General features: G+C 37.5%; 1 protein-coding gene across 1 annotated transcript in view; it reads left to right on the forward strand.

Annotated features, from left to right (window-relative positions):
* The window catches only part of LOC121382640 (D-alanyl-D-alanine-carboxypeptidase/endopeptidase AmpH-like), an 18,705-nt gene extending 18,524 nt beyond the window's left edge, over positions 1 to 181 (forward strand). The window contains exon 4 of the mRNA XM_041512175.1: positions 1 to 181. This exon is cut by the window's left edge and continues 599 nt beyond it. Within this exon, the coding sequence (XP_041368109.1) occupies positions 1 to 51 (51 nt within the window). The 3' untranslated portion in view covers positions 52 to 181.
* The last annotated feature ends 17,544 nt before the right edge of the window (positions 182 to 17,725 follow it).

Raw genomic sequence — 17,725 nt, forward strand, 5'->3', positions numbered from 1 at the left:
ACAAATACACTGGCCCTGATATTCGCTGTTATTACAGCATACTACATTTAGTTCAGATTCTGGAGCCAATTTCACAAAACATCGCTGGGCGGAATTTACGAAGCCTGTTTAAGCATTGTAAATGTATGTAGTTGCACGCGTGTAAGACATAAACAGGTGTTTAAGCATTGTAAATGTATGTAGTTGCACGCGTGTAAGACATAAACAGGTGTTTAAGCATTGTAAATGTATGTAGTTGCACGTGTGTAAGACATAAACAGGTGTTTAAGCATTGTAAATGTATGTAGTTGCACGTGTGTAAGACATAAACAGGTGTTTAAGCATTGTAAATGTATGTAGTTGCACGTGTGTAAGACATAAACAGGTGTTTAAGCATTGTAAATGTATGTAGTTGTACGCGTGTAAGACATAAACAGGTGTTTAAGCATTGTAAATGTATGTAGTTGCACGCGTGTAAGACATAAACAGGTGTTTAAGCATTGTAAATGTATGTAGTTGCACGCGTGTAAGACATAAACAGGTGTTTAAGCATTGTAAATGTATGTAGTTGCACGCGTGTAAGACATAAACAGGTGTTTAAGCATTGTAAATGTATGTAGTTGCACGCGTGTAAGACATAAACAGGTGTTTAAGCATTGTAAATGTATGTAGTTGCACGCTTGTAAGACATAAACAGGTGTTTAAGCATTGTAAATGTATGTAGTTGCACGCGTGTAAGACATAAACAGGTGTTTAAGCATCGTAAATGTATGTAGTTGCACGCGTGTAAGACATAAACAGGTGTTTAAGCATTGTAAATGTATGTAGTTGCACGCGTGTAAGACATAAAAAGGGTTTGTAAATTCGGCCCGCACGTTTACGTCTGCGACTAGCAGTTATACCGGTCATCTGTTTGCATGACAATGTGATTGACATCTATTTTATGCAGAAAACTACATCATGGATGGGGCTTACTGAGAACAAAAGAAAACAAATATGTGTACTTCAGACAAGCAGTGTTTTCCTATTTGCGTTGCCAATAAAACTAAATTTGCGACAGTAAAACCACCGATATATGTCCGTAAATTGAAAAAACCCAGCTGGTGACGTCATTAGGCAGCCCATTAACAGACGATGGGTGGTCGGACAGTTAGTGGCTCGAACATAGATGTTTAATTTGACATATTTAATCAGCTTTTTCTCCAGCTGTCTTTCGATGAAGGTGGACGTGTCTACCTGCACTATCGAGCTACCCCCCCCCCCCCCCCCACCTGGGGGGACTGATTGCCAGCTTCGGCTCCATGTTGGAGTTTCGCGTCACGTACACCGGGTCACGGGCGACCGTGACTTTGGTGTACGGGGACCCGCCTCCACAGAAGAGGAAAGGGGGGACCGGAAGAGGAAGAAGAAGGAAGAAACCAGTGCTAGGGACGGCCCAGGGGGGGGGACAAAGCTGGCGGCTCAACCGCCAGTGGCGCTCCCTTCTGTCACCCCGCCCCCACCGAGTCCTCCGGAGAGGAAGCAACCGCATGCGGACCCTGCAACCCCGGAACGGCCGTACACCACCCAGGACATTAAGATGTTCCAGAGAACGAGTGTGCCACCACCGACTTCGACCTCCACCCCCAAGACGACGACTCCGGTGCAGCGGTCAACAACGACCGCTCCCGTCGAGTCGCCACATGGACTTGTTGCTCCGGCGGTGAAAAGGAAGGCGACTTCACCGGCCACCCAACCAGCCAAGACCAAGCCGCCGCCGGAAGCCGTCCCCCTACAAGAGGACGAGGACGAGGACGAGGACGAGGACGAATGGAGCCTGGCCCTGGGTGGACTTCGACATCAGCTCCACCCATACATGCAAGGGGACACCACTCAACCAACAAAACTGCGGGGAGGATACGCCAACATAGACTGGAAGCCAATGGAGGACGGCAGCAGCTACGAAATCCATCATAAGGCCTTTGGAAGTACGCCGGGAGTAATCGTGACCCATCGGAGGGAGCAGATCTACAGACAGTGCGTCTTGTTTTGGAAGATAGACAACAGGTCTCTTCACAAGATGCTCAGTGCAGTCTGCGGCCCCGGTTACTCCACGGTTGTACAGGCTCTACGCCAGCGAAAAGACCAGCTGCCGTCTCTCCGAGCAACTCCAGGATCCCCGAGAAACCAACCTTAACTAGGACAGGTATCCTCCTTTTTGGGCTTAGTTGGACTTTAAACGTTTTCGATCGAGTTTCAAAATCTCTATGTTTATTTTTTTATAAATAGTCCAACGCAATTTACTTTGGCGCCCATTCAATTGCTCAAATCACCTTAAAACCTTTTTGGCCGAGCAGTCAAACTTATTTTTGGGTTTAAATTCTTAGTCCGGACATGATGTTAGGTGCAGTTAGTCTCCGTATGCTTTAGCTTTTTCTAGCTAGACCCGAAGGAATCGAAATTCAGCCAGTCAGAACACGGCCCATTTTCGGTGTCTACTAGTCGGTCCGCGCAGTCGCTGGACACAACTAAATTCTTATTCCAAAATCTGCCCACCTCAAACTTATCCCCCACCCTTTTCTGTCCTGGACCTAGTCACTGGCAAAGGCCAGAGATTATGCCCAGGACAGACATGCTTGAAACCTTCGTGGTATATGAGCATGTAAATAAATATTGGAATGGAATATTTAATCAGCTCTCGTGATTACATGACGACTAATAAAGAATAATGTGTTCATTTCTGACATTAAAACGTCTCAGTATTTAACGACTTCTGTACGTAATATGATCGCTACAAAAATTGTCTTTGTCTTTGCTAACCTATGACGTATTTCTACCAGAAAATTTGCGACCGTTATATCGGTGATTTTACCACCTGAAATATTTAGTGCAGATCCAATCAGATTCGTTCTTACAAATGTGTTGAATTAGAATATATATTTATTGTACTATTAATGATAATGAGAATTGTCACAGATTTACGTTTACGTGCAAAACTAGACCTACGGTGTTTTGTGAAATTGGGCCCTTGTAATTTAGTAATAATCTCTAATGGTTTGCAGGATGTGTTTGGTTACCAACTAATTCTAGTTTCCTCTATCAATATCTGTATGGACCTTAGCCATATGTTCGACGCCATATAATCGTAAATAAAATGTGTTGAGTGCGTCGTTAAATAAAATATTTCCTTCCTTCCAACTTAAATCCTGAATAATGGATTGTATTGTTTTAGCTAAAACATTGTTTTGAGCCTGTAATAGTAATTTCTAGATACATTAATACTTGCGACCCAAAATATTACATTCTATCAGTAAAAGTTTATGATCATCATCATTTGGAGTGCCTTGAATTTTCAAACATCCTGGCAATACACTATGATGGTTTTCTAAAGGATACTTCGCTTACAATTTGCTGGTATTCCAGACGTCCATAATAGTTGCATGCGACTAGTCCGTTTTGACATTTTCGAACACTATTCTGGCTTAACAAAACCTATGATCATTTGGCCTGAAACAGTTCTAGAGTAACTTTAAAAAGTTTTGTTGAATGAGCATATGGGTTCGAGTGTTCTCGGAAATGGTATTTCATAGTTTGTTTGATTGATTCTCCTCGCAAAACAAATATTAAAAAATATGTATTTGATTAAAAATAAATTACTTGAGCAACTCAACTTTGTACAATATGCCTACCGAAAGTCTCTATCCCACCGAATTAATGTGAACAGTGTTTCACAATACTGTGTCCCACACCAAATTAATGTGAACAGTGTTTCACAATACTGTGTCCCACACCAAATTAATGTAAACCGTTTTTCACAATACTGTCCCACACCAAATTAATGTGAACAGTGTTTCACAATACTGTGTCCCACACCAAATTAATGTGAACAGTGTTTCACAATACTGTGTCCCACACCAAATTAATGTGAACAGTGTTTCACAATACTGTGTCCCACACCAAATTAATGTGAACAGTGTTTCACAATACTGTGTCCCACACCAAATTAATGTGAACCGTTTTTCACAATACTGTGTCCCACACCAAATTAATGTGAACCGTGTTTCACAATACTGTGTCCCACACCAAATTAATGTGAACAGTGTTTCACAATACTGTGTCCCACACCAAATTAATGTGAACAGTGTTTCACAATACTGTGTCCAACACCAAATTAATGTGAACAGTGTTTCACAATACTGTGTCCCACACCAAATTAATGTGAACCGTGTTTCACAATACTGTGTCCCACACCAAATTAATGTGAACCGTTTTTCACAATACTGTGTCCCACACCAAATTAATACACTTTCTGCGCTTTATGGGCGGGACGTAGCCCAGTGGTAGAGCGCTCGCTTGATGCGCGGTCGGTTTGGGATCGATCCCCGTCGGTGGACCCATTGGGCTATTTCTCGTTCCAGCCAGTGTACCACAACTGGTATACCAAAGGCCGTGGTATGTACTATCCTGTCTGTGGGATGGTGCATATAAAATATCCCTTGCTACTAATAAAATAATGAAAAAAAAAGTAGCGGGTTTCCTCTCTATGACTGTCAAAAATGACCATATGTTTGACATCCAATAGCCGATGATTAATAAATCAATGTGCTCTAGTGGTGTTATTAAACAAAACAAACAAACAAAAAAATTCTCCACTTTAGATCGTTTTAAACACACAAGATTAATTCCATTTCCACAGAATATGTCTGCCATTGTATATATCTTCTATAGCCTATTTGTCCACCATTGTATATATCTTCTATAGCCTATTTGTCCACCATTGTATATATCTTCTATAGCCTATTTGTCCAATGGTGAAGGTTACTTGGCCACCTTTTCTCGTCTTTCTTTTCGTGCTTATATCCAATTAAGGTTGAAGCAAACGAGACAGCAAAAGTTTCGTCGAGACAGCAGATTGCGCTATGTTAAGATAACCACTGTATATAAAACAAAAGGTTTGTCTAATTTTGATTTCTTCCAGATTTTGTAAATACAAACTTCTGTGAAACGGAAGTGGTTTCTTTATTATTATTATTTTTTTTTTAATAGTGGTAAAACATTAAATTCCTACCCCTGCACACATATGTAATTATTGAATATACAAGTTTATATAACCATGATTCTAAACATGTGCAACTCTTCATTGCACAGAGATACGATTTTATTATATTTGATCGTTCAGATTTAGACTAAGCACATGTGTTGTTTGATACAAACGTTCGGTTCATTCAGTAGATGTAATGCTATTCTTAGACTACCAACTGTCAGGACGAAGTTGACCAACTCGCAGATCTCACGACTTCTACGATTGTCCAGTTGCTAGTCTGAGAACTCTTACAACTCGATTCTCGCCGCATAAAACTCCTACGACACATTAGTCACAAGTTGGGAACGGTGGAAATGACAATGTTATCGTCGAGTTGCCCAACTCCGTTGTGACAGTTAATAGTCTGATCAGAGCATAAGACAAGCGAACGTCGTTTCGTAGCCGGACTGAGTTCAGTCAGACCGAGCAGAAAACTGTCCGTTAGACTGAATTGTGCGTTTCACGGTAAACCAAATGGTCACGTTAGGAACTAATCAAATAGTTCGGCCAGCCATTTTGATTGTAGCAGGATAATAATCATTGCTTTATTCGTCATCATAATCTGTCAATAGAAACGGTGGTTGCAGGATAAAACTAAATAATTCCATTTACTAGTAGAAACACCTTTTATTTTATTTTTATTTATTTATTTTTGGGGGGGGGCGGGGGGGGGGGTCTTGAGTGTGTCACACGCATTAACTAGTGACGTCACTGTTTTATGCGTACACATTCTACACACTAAGTTTATCCTGAATTCTTTGTGGTGAACTGACGAAAAAAGCAAAGATAGTGGCCATGCTATATTTAGCCATGCTATATTTAGCCACAAATTATTCGGGAAACCCCCCTTGTCGTCGTCAACGTAGCCCAGCGGTACAGCGCTAGCACGATGCGCGGTCGGTGTGGGATCGATCCCCGTCGGTGGGCCCATTGGGCTATTTCTCGTTCCAGTCAGTGCACCACGACTGGTATATCAAAGACTGTGGTATGTACTACCCTCTCTGTGGGATGGTGCATATAAAAGATCCCTTGCTGCTAATCAAAAAGAGTAGCCCATGAAGTGGCGACAGCGGGTTTCCTCTCTCAATATCTGTGTGGTCCTTAACCTTATGTCTGACGCCACATAACCGTAAATAAAATGCGCTGTGTGCGTCGTTAAATAAAACTTTTCTTTCTTTCTTTCCTAAATACCCTAGTTTTCAATTTGATAGATTTTGTTTTGAATCTTTTTCTACCATCGTAGTCACTACTTTTGTATATTTGTAATATATTAATGAGGAGTAAACTAACCCACATAAACAGTAACAGGTAATAGTGATTGTAACCACTTATATCGTCTACACTGTCCCACATTTAACCGTGTTACTCATATTCAGTTCCACGTTATATCATTGTTTGTTATAGAGACATTACTACGCTTTTGATCAATTAAACTTGGCTTACAAAACCATGTGTTTTCTTATTTCTGTTCATCAGTTGTTAATGACCTGTGTATATGCAATATGGAATATTTATGTGTCACTTGTCTTTAGATAAACTAAACTAATGGAAAAATGTAGCGGGTTTCCTCTCTGTGACTGTGTCAAAATTACCATATTTTTGACACCCAATAGCCGATGATTAATAAATCAATGTGCTCTAGTGGAGTCGTTAAAACAAACCTAAAAAAAACTAAAGGTATAATAAAATCTGAAGTTTATTTTGTATGCAAGCAAACATAATAAAACTGACAAAAAAAGAAGAAAGAAATGTTTTATTTGACGACGCACTCAACACATTTTATTTACGGTTATATGGCGTCAGACATATGGTTAAGGACCACACAGATTTTGAGAGGAAACCCGCTGTCGCCACTACATGGGCTACTCTTTCCGATTAGCAGCAAGGGATCTTTTATTTGCGCTTCCCACAGGCAGGATAGCACAAAACATGGCCTTTGTTGAGCCAGTTATGGATCACTGGTTGGTGCAAGTGGTTTACACCTACCCATTGAGCCTTGCGGAGCACTCACTCAGGGTTTGGAGTCCGTATCTGGATTAAAAATCCCATGCCTCGACTGGGATCCGAACCCAGTACCTATCAACATGTAGACCGATGGCCTAACCACGACGCCACCGAGGCTGGGTTTGTTTGTTTTTTTGACATACACAGAAATAAAGGAGTTGCAAAATGCTGCTGATTAAGCAATGACCTACATACAAAATGTAGCCAAATATTCCTGGATACAAGTATACAGCAGACGGGGATTTATGGAGGGCCCAGGGGACCCAATTGTTTGTCAAATAATTAATGTTTTCCTTTGACCCCTCCCCCCAAACAGTTTAGAAGTCTTGTTTATCAATGCCACTGAACTACATTGCATTACACGACTGGTATTTTAAAGACCGTGGTGCGTGTTGTCCTGTCCGAGAAAATGAATATAAACTAACCCTTGATGCGAATGTGAAAAATGTAGTGGGTTTCTTCTGAAGACGACAAGTCACAATTATCCAATGTTTGACATCCAATAGCTGATGATTAATTAATCAATGTGTTCTAGTAGTGTCATTAAACAAAATAAATCTAACGTTACATTAATATTACGATGCTAGATCGTTGCCTACGCAGTGTCTGACAAACAAAAAAAAACAGAAGAGAAAATAGCAGCCGCCCCAGGGTTACTCCTACCGAAAAAAAACAAGGAATATTTTATGTTATTCACACAGACAGAACAGTACATACCACGACCTTTAATGTAACACTAATATGGCACCGGCTGAAACTGGCAAACGAAAACCAAAACATAGAGACATTAAAGATGAAACGCCAGCCATTTTAAATAATTGAAAACCACAGAATGTAATTCAGAAGGAAAACGGTTTATAGATCAGAATTGGTTTATTGATCCCCCCCCCCCCCCCAATATTACACAGCGTCCGCATTGCACGCAATAAGTAATGCTTCGACGGCACGGGGCTTCTCCGGCAGAATCGCATGCAACATAGCGCGGTTTTCTTCCTCAAAATAGTGCCGCAGCGGAAATTAAATAAAAAGGCAATATGTTTCACCCCAAGAAACCTAGACCCATCGGTAAGACATTAAGTTCTTTCGATGTGAAATAATGACGCGGCACGACACATCGTAATAATGGATGATGATGAACGTCAAACAAAATGCGGACGGCGGGTGTCTTATTTTTTTTTCTAAAATAAAAAATCTATAAGTAAAACGGATTCCTGTTGCGGCCTTAATCGTGTATTTTGTGAGACTAAATAATCGCTGTTACCAGTAATATAGCAAATCAACTGTGTCTTCAATTATGTCGACGTAATTAAAATGTGTTGAGTGCGTCGTTAAATAAAACATTTCTTTCTTTCTTTTCAATTATGTCGAAATACTTTCCTTTCTTCGACGGAAGTTAGTATTTTGTCATCAATGACGCGACGTATCAGTGGCTAAAGAGATGAAAGACGAACGTTGATTGGCTAGAATTCAGATAGCATCGATAATCAAGTTTGCATATATAAATTGTTACGTGTGAGCACGAATTGCACTAACACAGTCGACTAATATGCTAAAGAACAAGAAGATAAAACACAGCCAGCTGTCCATTCTTCGCAGAGAGGAAACCTGTTTCATAGAGTCATACAGGTAACTGTTAAGTCTGTTATATTCAGGGTTTCTGCCAGAGGGTAAAATGGGTATTTGTTTTGTTTAACGACACCACTAGAGTACACTCATTTATTAATCGTCGGCTATTGGATGTCAAACATATGGTCATTTTTAATAGTCATAGAGAGGAAACCCGCTACATTTTTTCATTAGTAGCAAGGGATCTTTTATATGCACCATCCCACAGACAGGATAGTACATACCACTGCCTTTGATATACCAGTCGTGGTGCACTGGCTGGAACGAGAAATAGCTCAATGGACCCACCGACGGGGATCAATCCCAAACCGACCGCGCATAAAGCGAGCGCTTTACCACTGGGTTACGTCCCGCCCCTTAATGGGTATGGCGCCATACCCAAAGCGTTTTGCAGATTTTATTATTTTAAGTTAACTTTTTGACAAAATTAATGACTCATTATCATTACGTATAATTTTCTTAACCCTAACCCTAAACCATTTGTTTTCCAGGGACCCCCCCCCCCAAAAAAAAAAAAAAAAAAAAAAAAAAACCCTGTCAACTGCGGTTGCATTCAACACACACGCATTGTAAATATTCAGTTTCATGGCGCAATACCCAAACATTTCCTTGTGGCAGAAACCCTGATATTATAATCATATTAGTGTACAATTTTATTTGAACTTACAATTATTCTTTTGATTTTTATTTCATTTACATGCTTATATCCAATTTAGAGTAAAGCACGCTATCCCCGGCATCTGTCAGATATCTGAGCTGTCTGTTTAAATCAGAGGGGTAAAGTCAATTTCAAATCCGCTGTATAACCTTTTTGTTGAATCGTTTCTTTCCACTCTGGCTCGATGACAAGCCGGTATCAATGTTTACGTCTAATATCGCAATTGATAGTAATTCAGTCATAGAAATTCAAACTCATTAATTGTATTCACTAATATACTCATTTACAGAACAGAACAGAACTTTATTAAACTCAGGGTCATCGTTCGATGACATTTGAGGAATACAAATATAAAAATATAATATAACAGCATCAAGATGACATGGTTTGAAAAACAATTCATAAACTGTAAATAATGAAAGTCTTAGGAGGAACAGAAATGTTTGTTAATAATAGTTATAAATCTACACAAATTTCTAAGGGTGCATATATTTTTACAATTAAAAGATGTTTTAATTTGTTTACATTTTGTCTTGTAAAACATATTTGTGAATATATTTACATCTATCTTCTGTAAATTTTGTACATATAAAAAATGGTTAGCTATACGAAATCTAAGAAATGTATTATACATAGTTTTATCAAGTATATTGAGATATGTTTCAAACACTAAGTTGTCTTTAAATAAGTCTGTAAGTTAAACCTTTATTGGATTATGAAATGTGACTTTACCAATTCTGTAAAAACTGGTCTGAAAGTCTTTGTTTGACCAATGTCTTTAACTATGTTACTGAACTAAACATTTCCTTGTCCCGGATATTATTTAGGCCAAGTTTATAAAATATATCTCTAATTTGTATATTGTCATGAATTAATAATTTGTTGATCTCTACTGACAGCTTGGAACATCTATCTGTCAGAAGATGAGCACAAAAACACACAGTACGCATATATATATATATATATATATATATATATATATATATATATATATATATATATATATATATATACATACAGTAAAGTACTTTTAGAACGAACAAACTACCGGTTAGAACGAACTGATTGTAAAGTCCCGATTCCCCCCCACCACACCCCCTTATATAGTATTAATACATTTTAATGTATATAACGAACTAGGTATAGCGAATTAACTGTTAAAATGAACCAATGTTTTGGTCAAAATTGTGAATTTTAGTGTAAATTAGTGCATATACAGCGAACCGATCATAATTGTTTTGTATCTTATTTGTGTCTTATCAATCAGTAGCATTAACGGCCATGCATCCAAAACGACTATACTAATAAGATCAGCTAGATAATGTCCGCGTGTATTTACGTAGTCGATCGGCATCAATTAAGAGTTATGTATTGAACAATTAACGGTATGTTCTCACTTCACTGCTATTGTTCACTTGCTTAAGTCCCCATCGCTTCCTTGACATTTTGCCGGTATCCAAGAAGAAGACTGACACCTGCAACTCACTTGCATCTTATCAATCAGTAGCATTAGCGACAAAGCATCCAAAACGATTGCACTGTAAATAATGTAAAACTGTAATGTAAGTAATGCAAAGACAAACATTGTTGTTTTTAGAAACGCAGGTAAACTTAGAGAGAATAAAAAATGGTTCTACGATGATAATTTTATTGAAATTATGAATAACTTTACATACCTGGGTATTGTATTAAACTATAATAACAAATTTAATATTGCTGAAAAAATATTGTCTGAGAAAGGTAGAAAAGCTATTTTTGCATTGAACCGAAATGTTAAAGCTCTGTATCTCAATCCAGCAACTATGCTATCATTGTTTGATTGTTATATTGGTAGTATTTTGTATTATGCATCGGAAGTATAGGGTTCACACAAGGGAGCTAATATTGAGCGTATTCATCTGGAATTTTGTAAAAAAAACTGTTGGGTGTTAAAAAATATACATGTAAAGCAATGATTTATGCGGAACTTGGTCGTTATCCATTAAGATACCTGCGGATATATAATATGATTAAATACTGATGTAAGCTGTTAGTGACATCTAATTGTATATTGAAGAATTGTTATGAATTTTTGTATGATAGAGTAGAAAATTATAAAGAACAAAACTGGGTATACCACATTAAAAAGAAATTGATTAATTTGGGTTTGGGGGATATATGGTTTAATCAAGTACTATATCTTGGATGTTTATCTGTAATCAAACAAAGAATTGTAGACCAAGCTATGCAATATATTAAGAGTGAAATTGATATTTCGCCAAAATGTATTATGTACAAATATTTTACAGATACATTCAATCTGCAATTTTATTTACGGAAACCACTTCCAGTACTTTATAGAAAATATGTGTCAAAATTTAGAATGTCATCTCATATGTTAGCAATTGAAACTGGCAGATATAGTCATACACAGCGACATAATAGATTATGTTTTCACTGTTTAAATGTTATGGAAGATGAGTTTTATTTTATTTTAAAATGCCCCTTATATACTGATTTGAGAAAAAAACAACATTAAACCTTATTACTGGAAAAAAACATAATTTTTTAAGCTACTGCAATTATATAATGTACAAAATTCTAAAACTTTATATAATTTTGGAAAATATTTATTTAAAGCAGTTAAATTAAGAAAATAATTTTTTAAAGGCATTTTCCATATGTGTGTAGTTTATTTGTTTTATGTGACATGTATGCTTTCTTGTTTATTGAAGTTTGTTCTCCTGTGGTTATGTATTTTTGTTTATATATGAACAGATGAGCTGTAAAGCTTAATGTGAATAAAGACCTTGACAACTTGAAAGTCCAATCAGATAACGACCGCTTGTCATTACGTAGTAGATTGGTATCAATTAAGGGATTAATGCAGTGAGCTCTGCTCTCACCTCACTGCTTGTTTAAGTACCGGTATCCAACAATAAGACTGACACGTGAAACTCACTATACAGTCATTGTAATTAGCGTTAAATAATCGGATATTTTGTTTTGAAAGTAGGTAACACAAATGTTATGAAATGTTGAACAGTATTCGATAGATGCGCAATCATGACGGACATTTTCCAATTTTGTTTAAGATGAAGCAGGACCTGTGTGCATGCTCTCTGGAGTTACCCCCCCCCCCCCTAAGGGGGGACTCATAACAACGTATGGAGTGTTGTTGGAATACCGCGTCGCGTACACCGGGTCACAGGCAACCGTGACCTTGGTGTACGGCGACCCGGTTCCAACCAAGAAGAGGAGGACGAGGAAGAAGAGGAGAAACCCGCCAGGAACGGTTCAGGGGGGGCCAACCCCGGTGGCTATACCACCGGCAGCGGCTCCTTCTGCTTCGCCGTTACCTGCAGTTTCCACCGAGAAGAAGGAAGAGAAGCCAGTTTCGACTGGCCCAGCTCCCACTTCGGATGCGGTCCGAGCTCACGAGGCTAGTGTAACTAGAACTCCGACTCGATCCAGCACTTCGCCACGTCATACTCTGGATAGCATTGATGTGTCACCAATTTTACCGGTGTCACCAATGGCTATCCCGGACCGCCAAGGAGCTGTTGGAAAGCGCAAGGCAGAAGTGGCGACAACCGTTACCAACATCAGAACACCACCAAAACAACCTCCGCCACCACCCGAAGGTGCAAAGTCCGGCGAATCCATGGACTCCTGGACTCTGCACGGGAAACTTGATCGCCGCTTCTCCAAATGCGCTGTAATTGACGTTCCGGACATCAAACGTCTCTTGGCAGTACCTCGATGCCGGAACTTCGAGGACATCCCGAACGCTGAAGGCGAATTTGAGATGCACCCAGTGACCTTCAAGGATGGGCGGTCGGCTGTGAGTATTACCCATCATCTGGACAACCGCTACAGCCAGGCTCTACTGTTTGCAGAAATGGACAACATTTCGATTCATCGCCTGATGAAGAAGGTGTTCAGCAAACAGTATCCTGTGATCACTAGACTGCTAGCGAAGCCGGATATACACCAGCTGATCCCCCATCTGGACACCAGGGTTTGGCTCTCCTCCCCCTAGTCAACCTTTCCTCCGTGAGTACCAACCTCTTTTATTGGGCTAGTTAGACTTTAAACGTTTTGGAAGCAGTTCAAAATTCTTATGTTTATTTTTTTATAAGTAGTCTAACGCATTTTACTTTGGCGCCCGTTCAATTGCTCAAAATCACCTTAAAAACCTTTTGGCTGAGCAGTCTTAACTATTTTGGGTTTAATTTTAGAGTCCGGACATGTTTTTGGATGCAGTTACTCTTTGTAGACTTAGGTAAAATACAGGCATCACCGAGGAATCGAAATTCAGCCAATCAGAGTACGGCTCCCACTCGGTGTACTTCAAGTTTACGAAGTGTCTGCTATTTGGTCCGCGCTCGCGTTGACCTTACTAAATGGCTTTCTTCCAAATTCCGCCCACCTCAAACTTACCCCCCCCCCCCACCCCCCTCCTGCTCCGGAGTTAGTCACTGGCGAAGTCAGAGGCTAAATCCGTGGTGGGCGTGCCTGAACCTTCGTGGATAGGGGCACGTAAATAGAGTTTCCCAGTCCCAATCATGACGGATACTATTTTGTATCTGGTTGTGTGAAGAAGTGCGAGTTGGGGCTGGTAGGTCCAACAGATAGGTGGTAGTGAGCCAGGCACCCTTTTGGCTTAAGGATAGGTGTAGCCCCAACTCTCACCCTCTTTACACACAATAGATATAATATTAACGAATATGTAAAACCAAATTAAATTTTTAAAAAAAGGAAAAGGGAAAGAGGAAAGTAGGTTGCACCTGTGCCGTTCCTCGCCCTTGAAATATACCTTCGAGTTGATTTTTAAATATATTTAGTAATAGAATATATTTGGTAACTAATTTAATAGTTGGTTTGTCTTAGAGGAAAAGCTGGGATTTGCTTCAGACAACTTAATTAAAATGAAAGTGGACCTCCTATGCTCAAGGTGTTAACTTGGTATACCCATATATTATTATTATTAACTTGATAATGGCAGTAATTAACCGTATACTGGATTACTTCCAGTTTACATCTTTTTTTATAACTTGTAGGAATTAAATTTTTGGAAGTTAGACTCACTGGTGTGAGAATTGCGAACCCACATTAGAGATGCCCCTTGGTTCTATTTTAGGACTGCTTTTACTTCCGGTTCAAAATTATTTAATTTTAGGAGTCCTAATTAAAATATTTATTATTAGAAAACCGTCAAAATTGCGTCTAATTTTCCTCAATTTGTTTGGCTCGCCGCACATAAAGTATTTATTTGGCATTTAAGTTAAATTTCCAGATTATGATTTTTTTTATTTTTTTTTTATTGCAATTTGCAGAAGCCTTTTCCCCCTTCCCCTTTTTGTTTTGGGTACAATGCCTGGCCTAAGTCGGACATTGTGTCCACAACAGGCGTGCTTGAACATTCATTTGATATAAGCACGTTAATTTCCGACATTTGACTTGACAGTCTTTTGTGGGCATACATACATACATGACGGACACAGAACAGAACGGAACTTTATTACACTCAGGCCGTTATGCAACGGCGTAAGTGGAACATACATATTCTGATTTTGACAAGATGGTTAACAGGAGGATACATTGCTTGGTACATATATGAATACAAATACAAATACAAATACATGACATTACATTATAAAGATATGTGTATTAATAATATAAATACATGATATTACATTATAGAGATATGTGTATTAACCATATAGATGCATTCTGCGATGTAACAAAGTAGAGGTATATTGTAAAATATAATTATTCAGAAAATTTCAGTTACGACTGTGTACTTTATAATTATTGGTATTACAATATATAGGTATAAATAAAATAAATAAATAATAATAATAATAATTTATTTTTATTTTATAAAATAACAATAAGACATAAAATAATGTAATACGATTTAAAATATATCAAGTATAGTTCTATGTTGACCTTTAGTTTCATTAACTGGTTAATATATGGTAATTTTGGTTGTTGTTGGGTATTGTTGTTGTTATGGGCGTTTAAATACTTGAAAAATTATATTCATGAATTTGGCTAATTTTTTAGTGTGCTTATTCTTTTACTGCTCATAAGTTCTCTAAATTTATATATATTTGGTCGTATATAATAATATGGACGTAAACATTCTTTCCGGGTATTACTGAAAAAAACTACATACAAATAAATAATGAAATTCGTCTGCTATTTCGTTTTCATCACAAATAGTACAAAGTCTATCTTCTAATAGAACTGTATTCCAACGTCCAGTCTCAACAGGTAAATAATGGTTAGAAGTCCTAAATTTTATCATAACAGTCCATAATTTTTCAGGAATAATATTAAGATAATTTTCAAACTTTAGTTGGTCTTTGAAATATTCGTAGGTTTTACCTCTCGATGATTCTGAAATATTAGTTTTCCATGTTTGTAAATACTGGTCGTTTTGTCGTATGCTAATTTGTTGTGATAGCCATTTTACCGATAGAAAGGTTTGTGATAGCCATATATTACTCATTCCTAGATAATCTAAAATATTTTTAACAGTTATAGTTAGTTCCATTGCTAATATAGTCTCTCATCATTGATTTGTATAATAATAGAGATAGTTTAGATTGTTTCCCCGAGATAACTCGTGCCCAATAACAAATTAATCTTTTGTGGATAGACAACTCGACTGGCATTCTACCAAGTTCACCATATAACATGCAAATTGGGGAAGCTTTTTTTCACAGGGAAAATATGTCTAATAAAATTGATTTGAACAGAGTTATAGATGTCGTTGTTTTCGAATCCCCATATTTCACATCCATATAATAATATTGGCAGAACCATCGAGTCAAACATTTTGAGTTTACATTCTATTGATAGATGACGATCTTTTGCTTTTGCCAGAACGAAATACATAGCCTTTGTCGCCTGTTGTTTAAGTCTAATCTTAGTATTTTTGAATTTATTTAGTTTAGTAAAAATGCCACCTAAATATTTGTATTCTTTGACATTTTCGAGAGTAGTTTTTTAAATCTTAAAAGTATATTTATAATCTTTAGAATTTCCATTAAAAATTAAGACTTTTGTTTTTGTAGTATTTATTTTAAGTTTCCAAATATTACAATAATACGATAACACGGTTTCATTCGATTGCCGAAATCGCTACAGCCCTGCAGGCTATGCGACCAATGCTCACTAAACAGACAAAATAAGCAACTTTGTTTCAAAACATGACTGACTGAACACTCATGTGATTCAACATGCTGTATTTATTTGCATATTTTGCTTCTATTGGTGATAATAAACGAAATATTAAAAAAAAAACCCCACTAATTCTTGTGATTATAGTGTTTAAATTTGAAAAATCCAAAATGGCCGACTTCCTGAATGAAAACGGCTAACTTCTGTAAATGTTTACAACGAAATGCTGCTATAACGAACCGATGGTCCTAGTCCCATGCAGTTCGTTATAAGAGTACTTTACTGTATATATATATATATATATATTAAGCAGTAGTGGTTTTTCCCCACTCTCTCCATATAACGTACAAACAGGTCTGCTTTTTCTTGCATTTGCTAAATATCGTAAAAACTGGTATGATGTACATTTTCTAAGATATTAATATTTTCAAATCCCCAGATTTCGCAACAATAGAGTAATATAGGAACAACAATTGCATCAAATAATTTTAAATGATAGTCAATTGACAAACACTATTCATTTGATTTCTTTAGGATAAAAAACATAATTTTGCGAGCTTGTGGTGCCAAGTGGTTTTAGCATAACTTGAATTTTTTTTTTTTCGAACCATATTCCCAAGTATTTGTATTTATTTACATTCTCAATCTCAAAAGTGTTTAAATAAGAAAACTTTCTTGAAGTCCTTTTTCGAACCTCCGAATATGACAATCTTTATTTGTGACACGTTTACTGTTAATTTCCATGTCTTGCAATAGTTGTCACAAGTATTTAACATATTCGTTTCTAGCCAGGAGGGCGGTGTCGTCAGCATATAACATAATAAAAATCGTTAGACCTGTCAACATATATATCAAAATCAAAACCATTAATCGTACTACCTTTGCACTTTTGCAACTTTAAATAGTCCTCCAAATCATTTAAAACCAACGAAAATAAACTAGGGGATAAAAAATTTTCTTGTCTCACGCCTATGTCGCACATAAAATATAGTTCACAATCCTTTCTGATACATGATTTAACTCGACTGTACATTTTATGAATCACTCTGAAAAATGTCCAATCAATGTTATATTTTAATAATTTAGACCACAGTCTTATTCTCCAAATGGTATCAAAAGCTTTTTTGAGATCGATAAAATCAGAGTATAATTTCCTTTTCTTTCCCTTTTAAACAGTTTAATTATTACATAGAGCAAAAATACGTGATCATTAGTGGAATAAC

This window comes from Gigantopelta aegis, chromosome 2 (genome assembly GCF_016097555.1).
Source record: "Gigantopelta aegis isolate Gae_Host chromosome 2, Gae_host_genome, whole genome shotgun sequence".
NCBI classification, from domain to species: domain Eukaryota; kingdom Metazoa; phylum Mollusca; class Gastropoda; order Neomphalida; family Peltospiridae; genus Gigantopelta; species Gigantopelta aegis.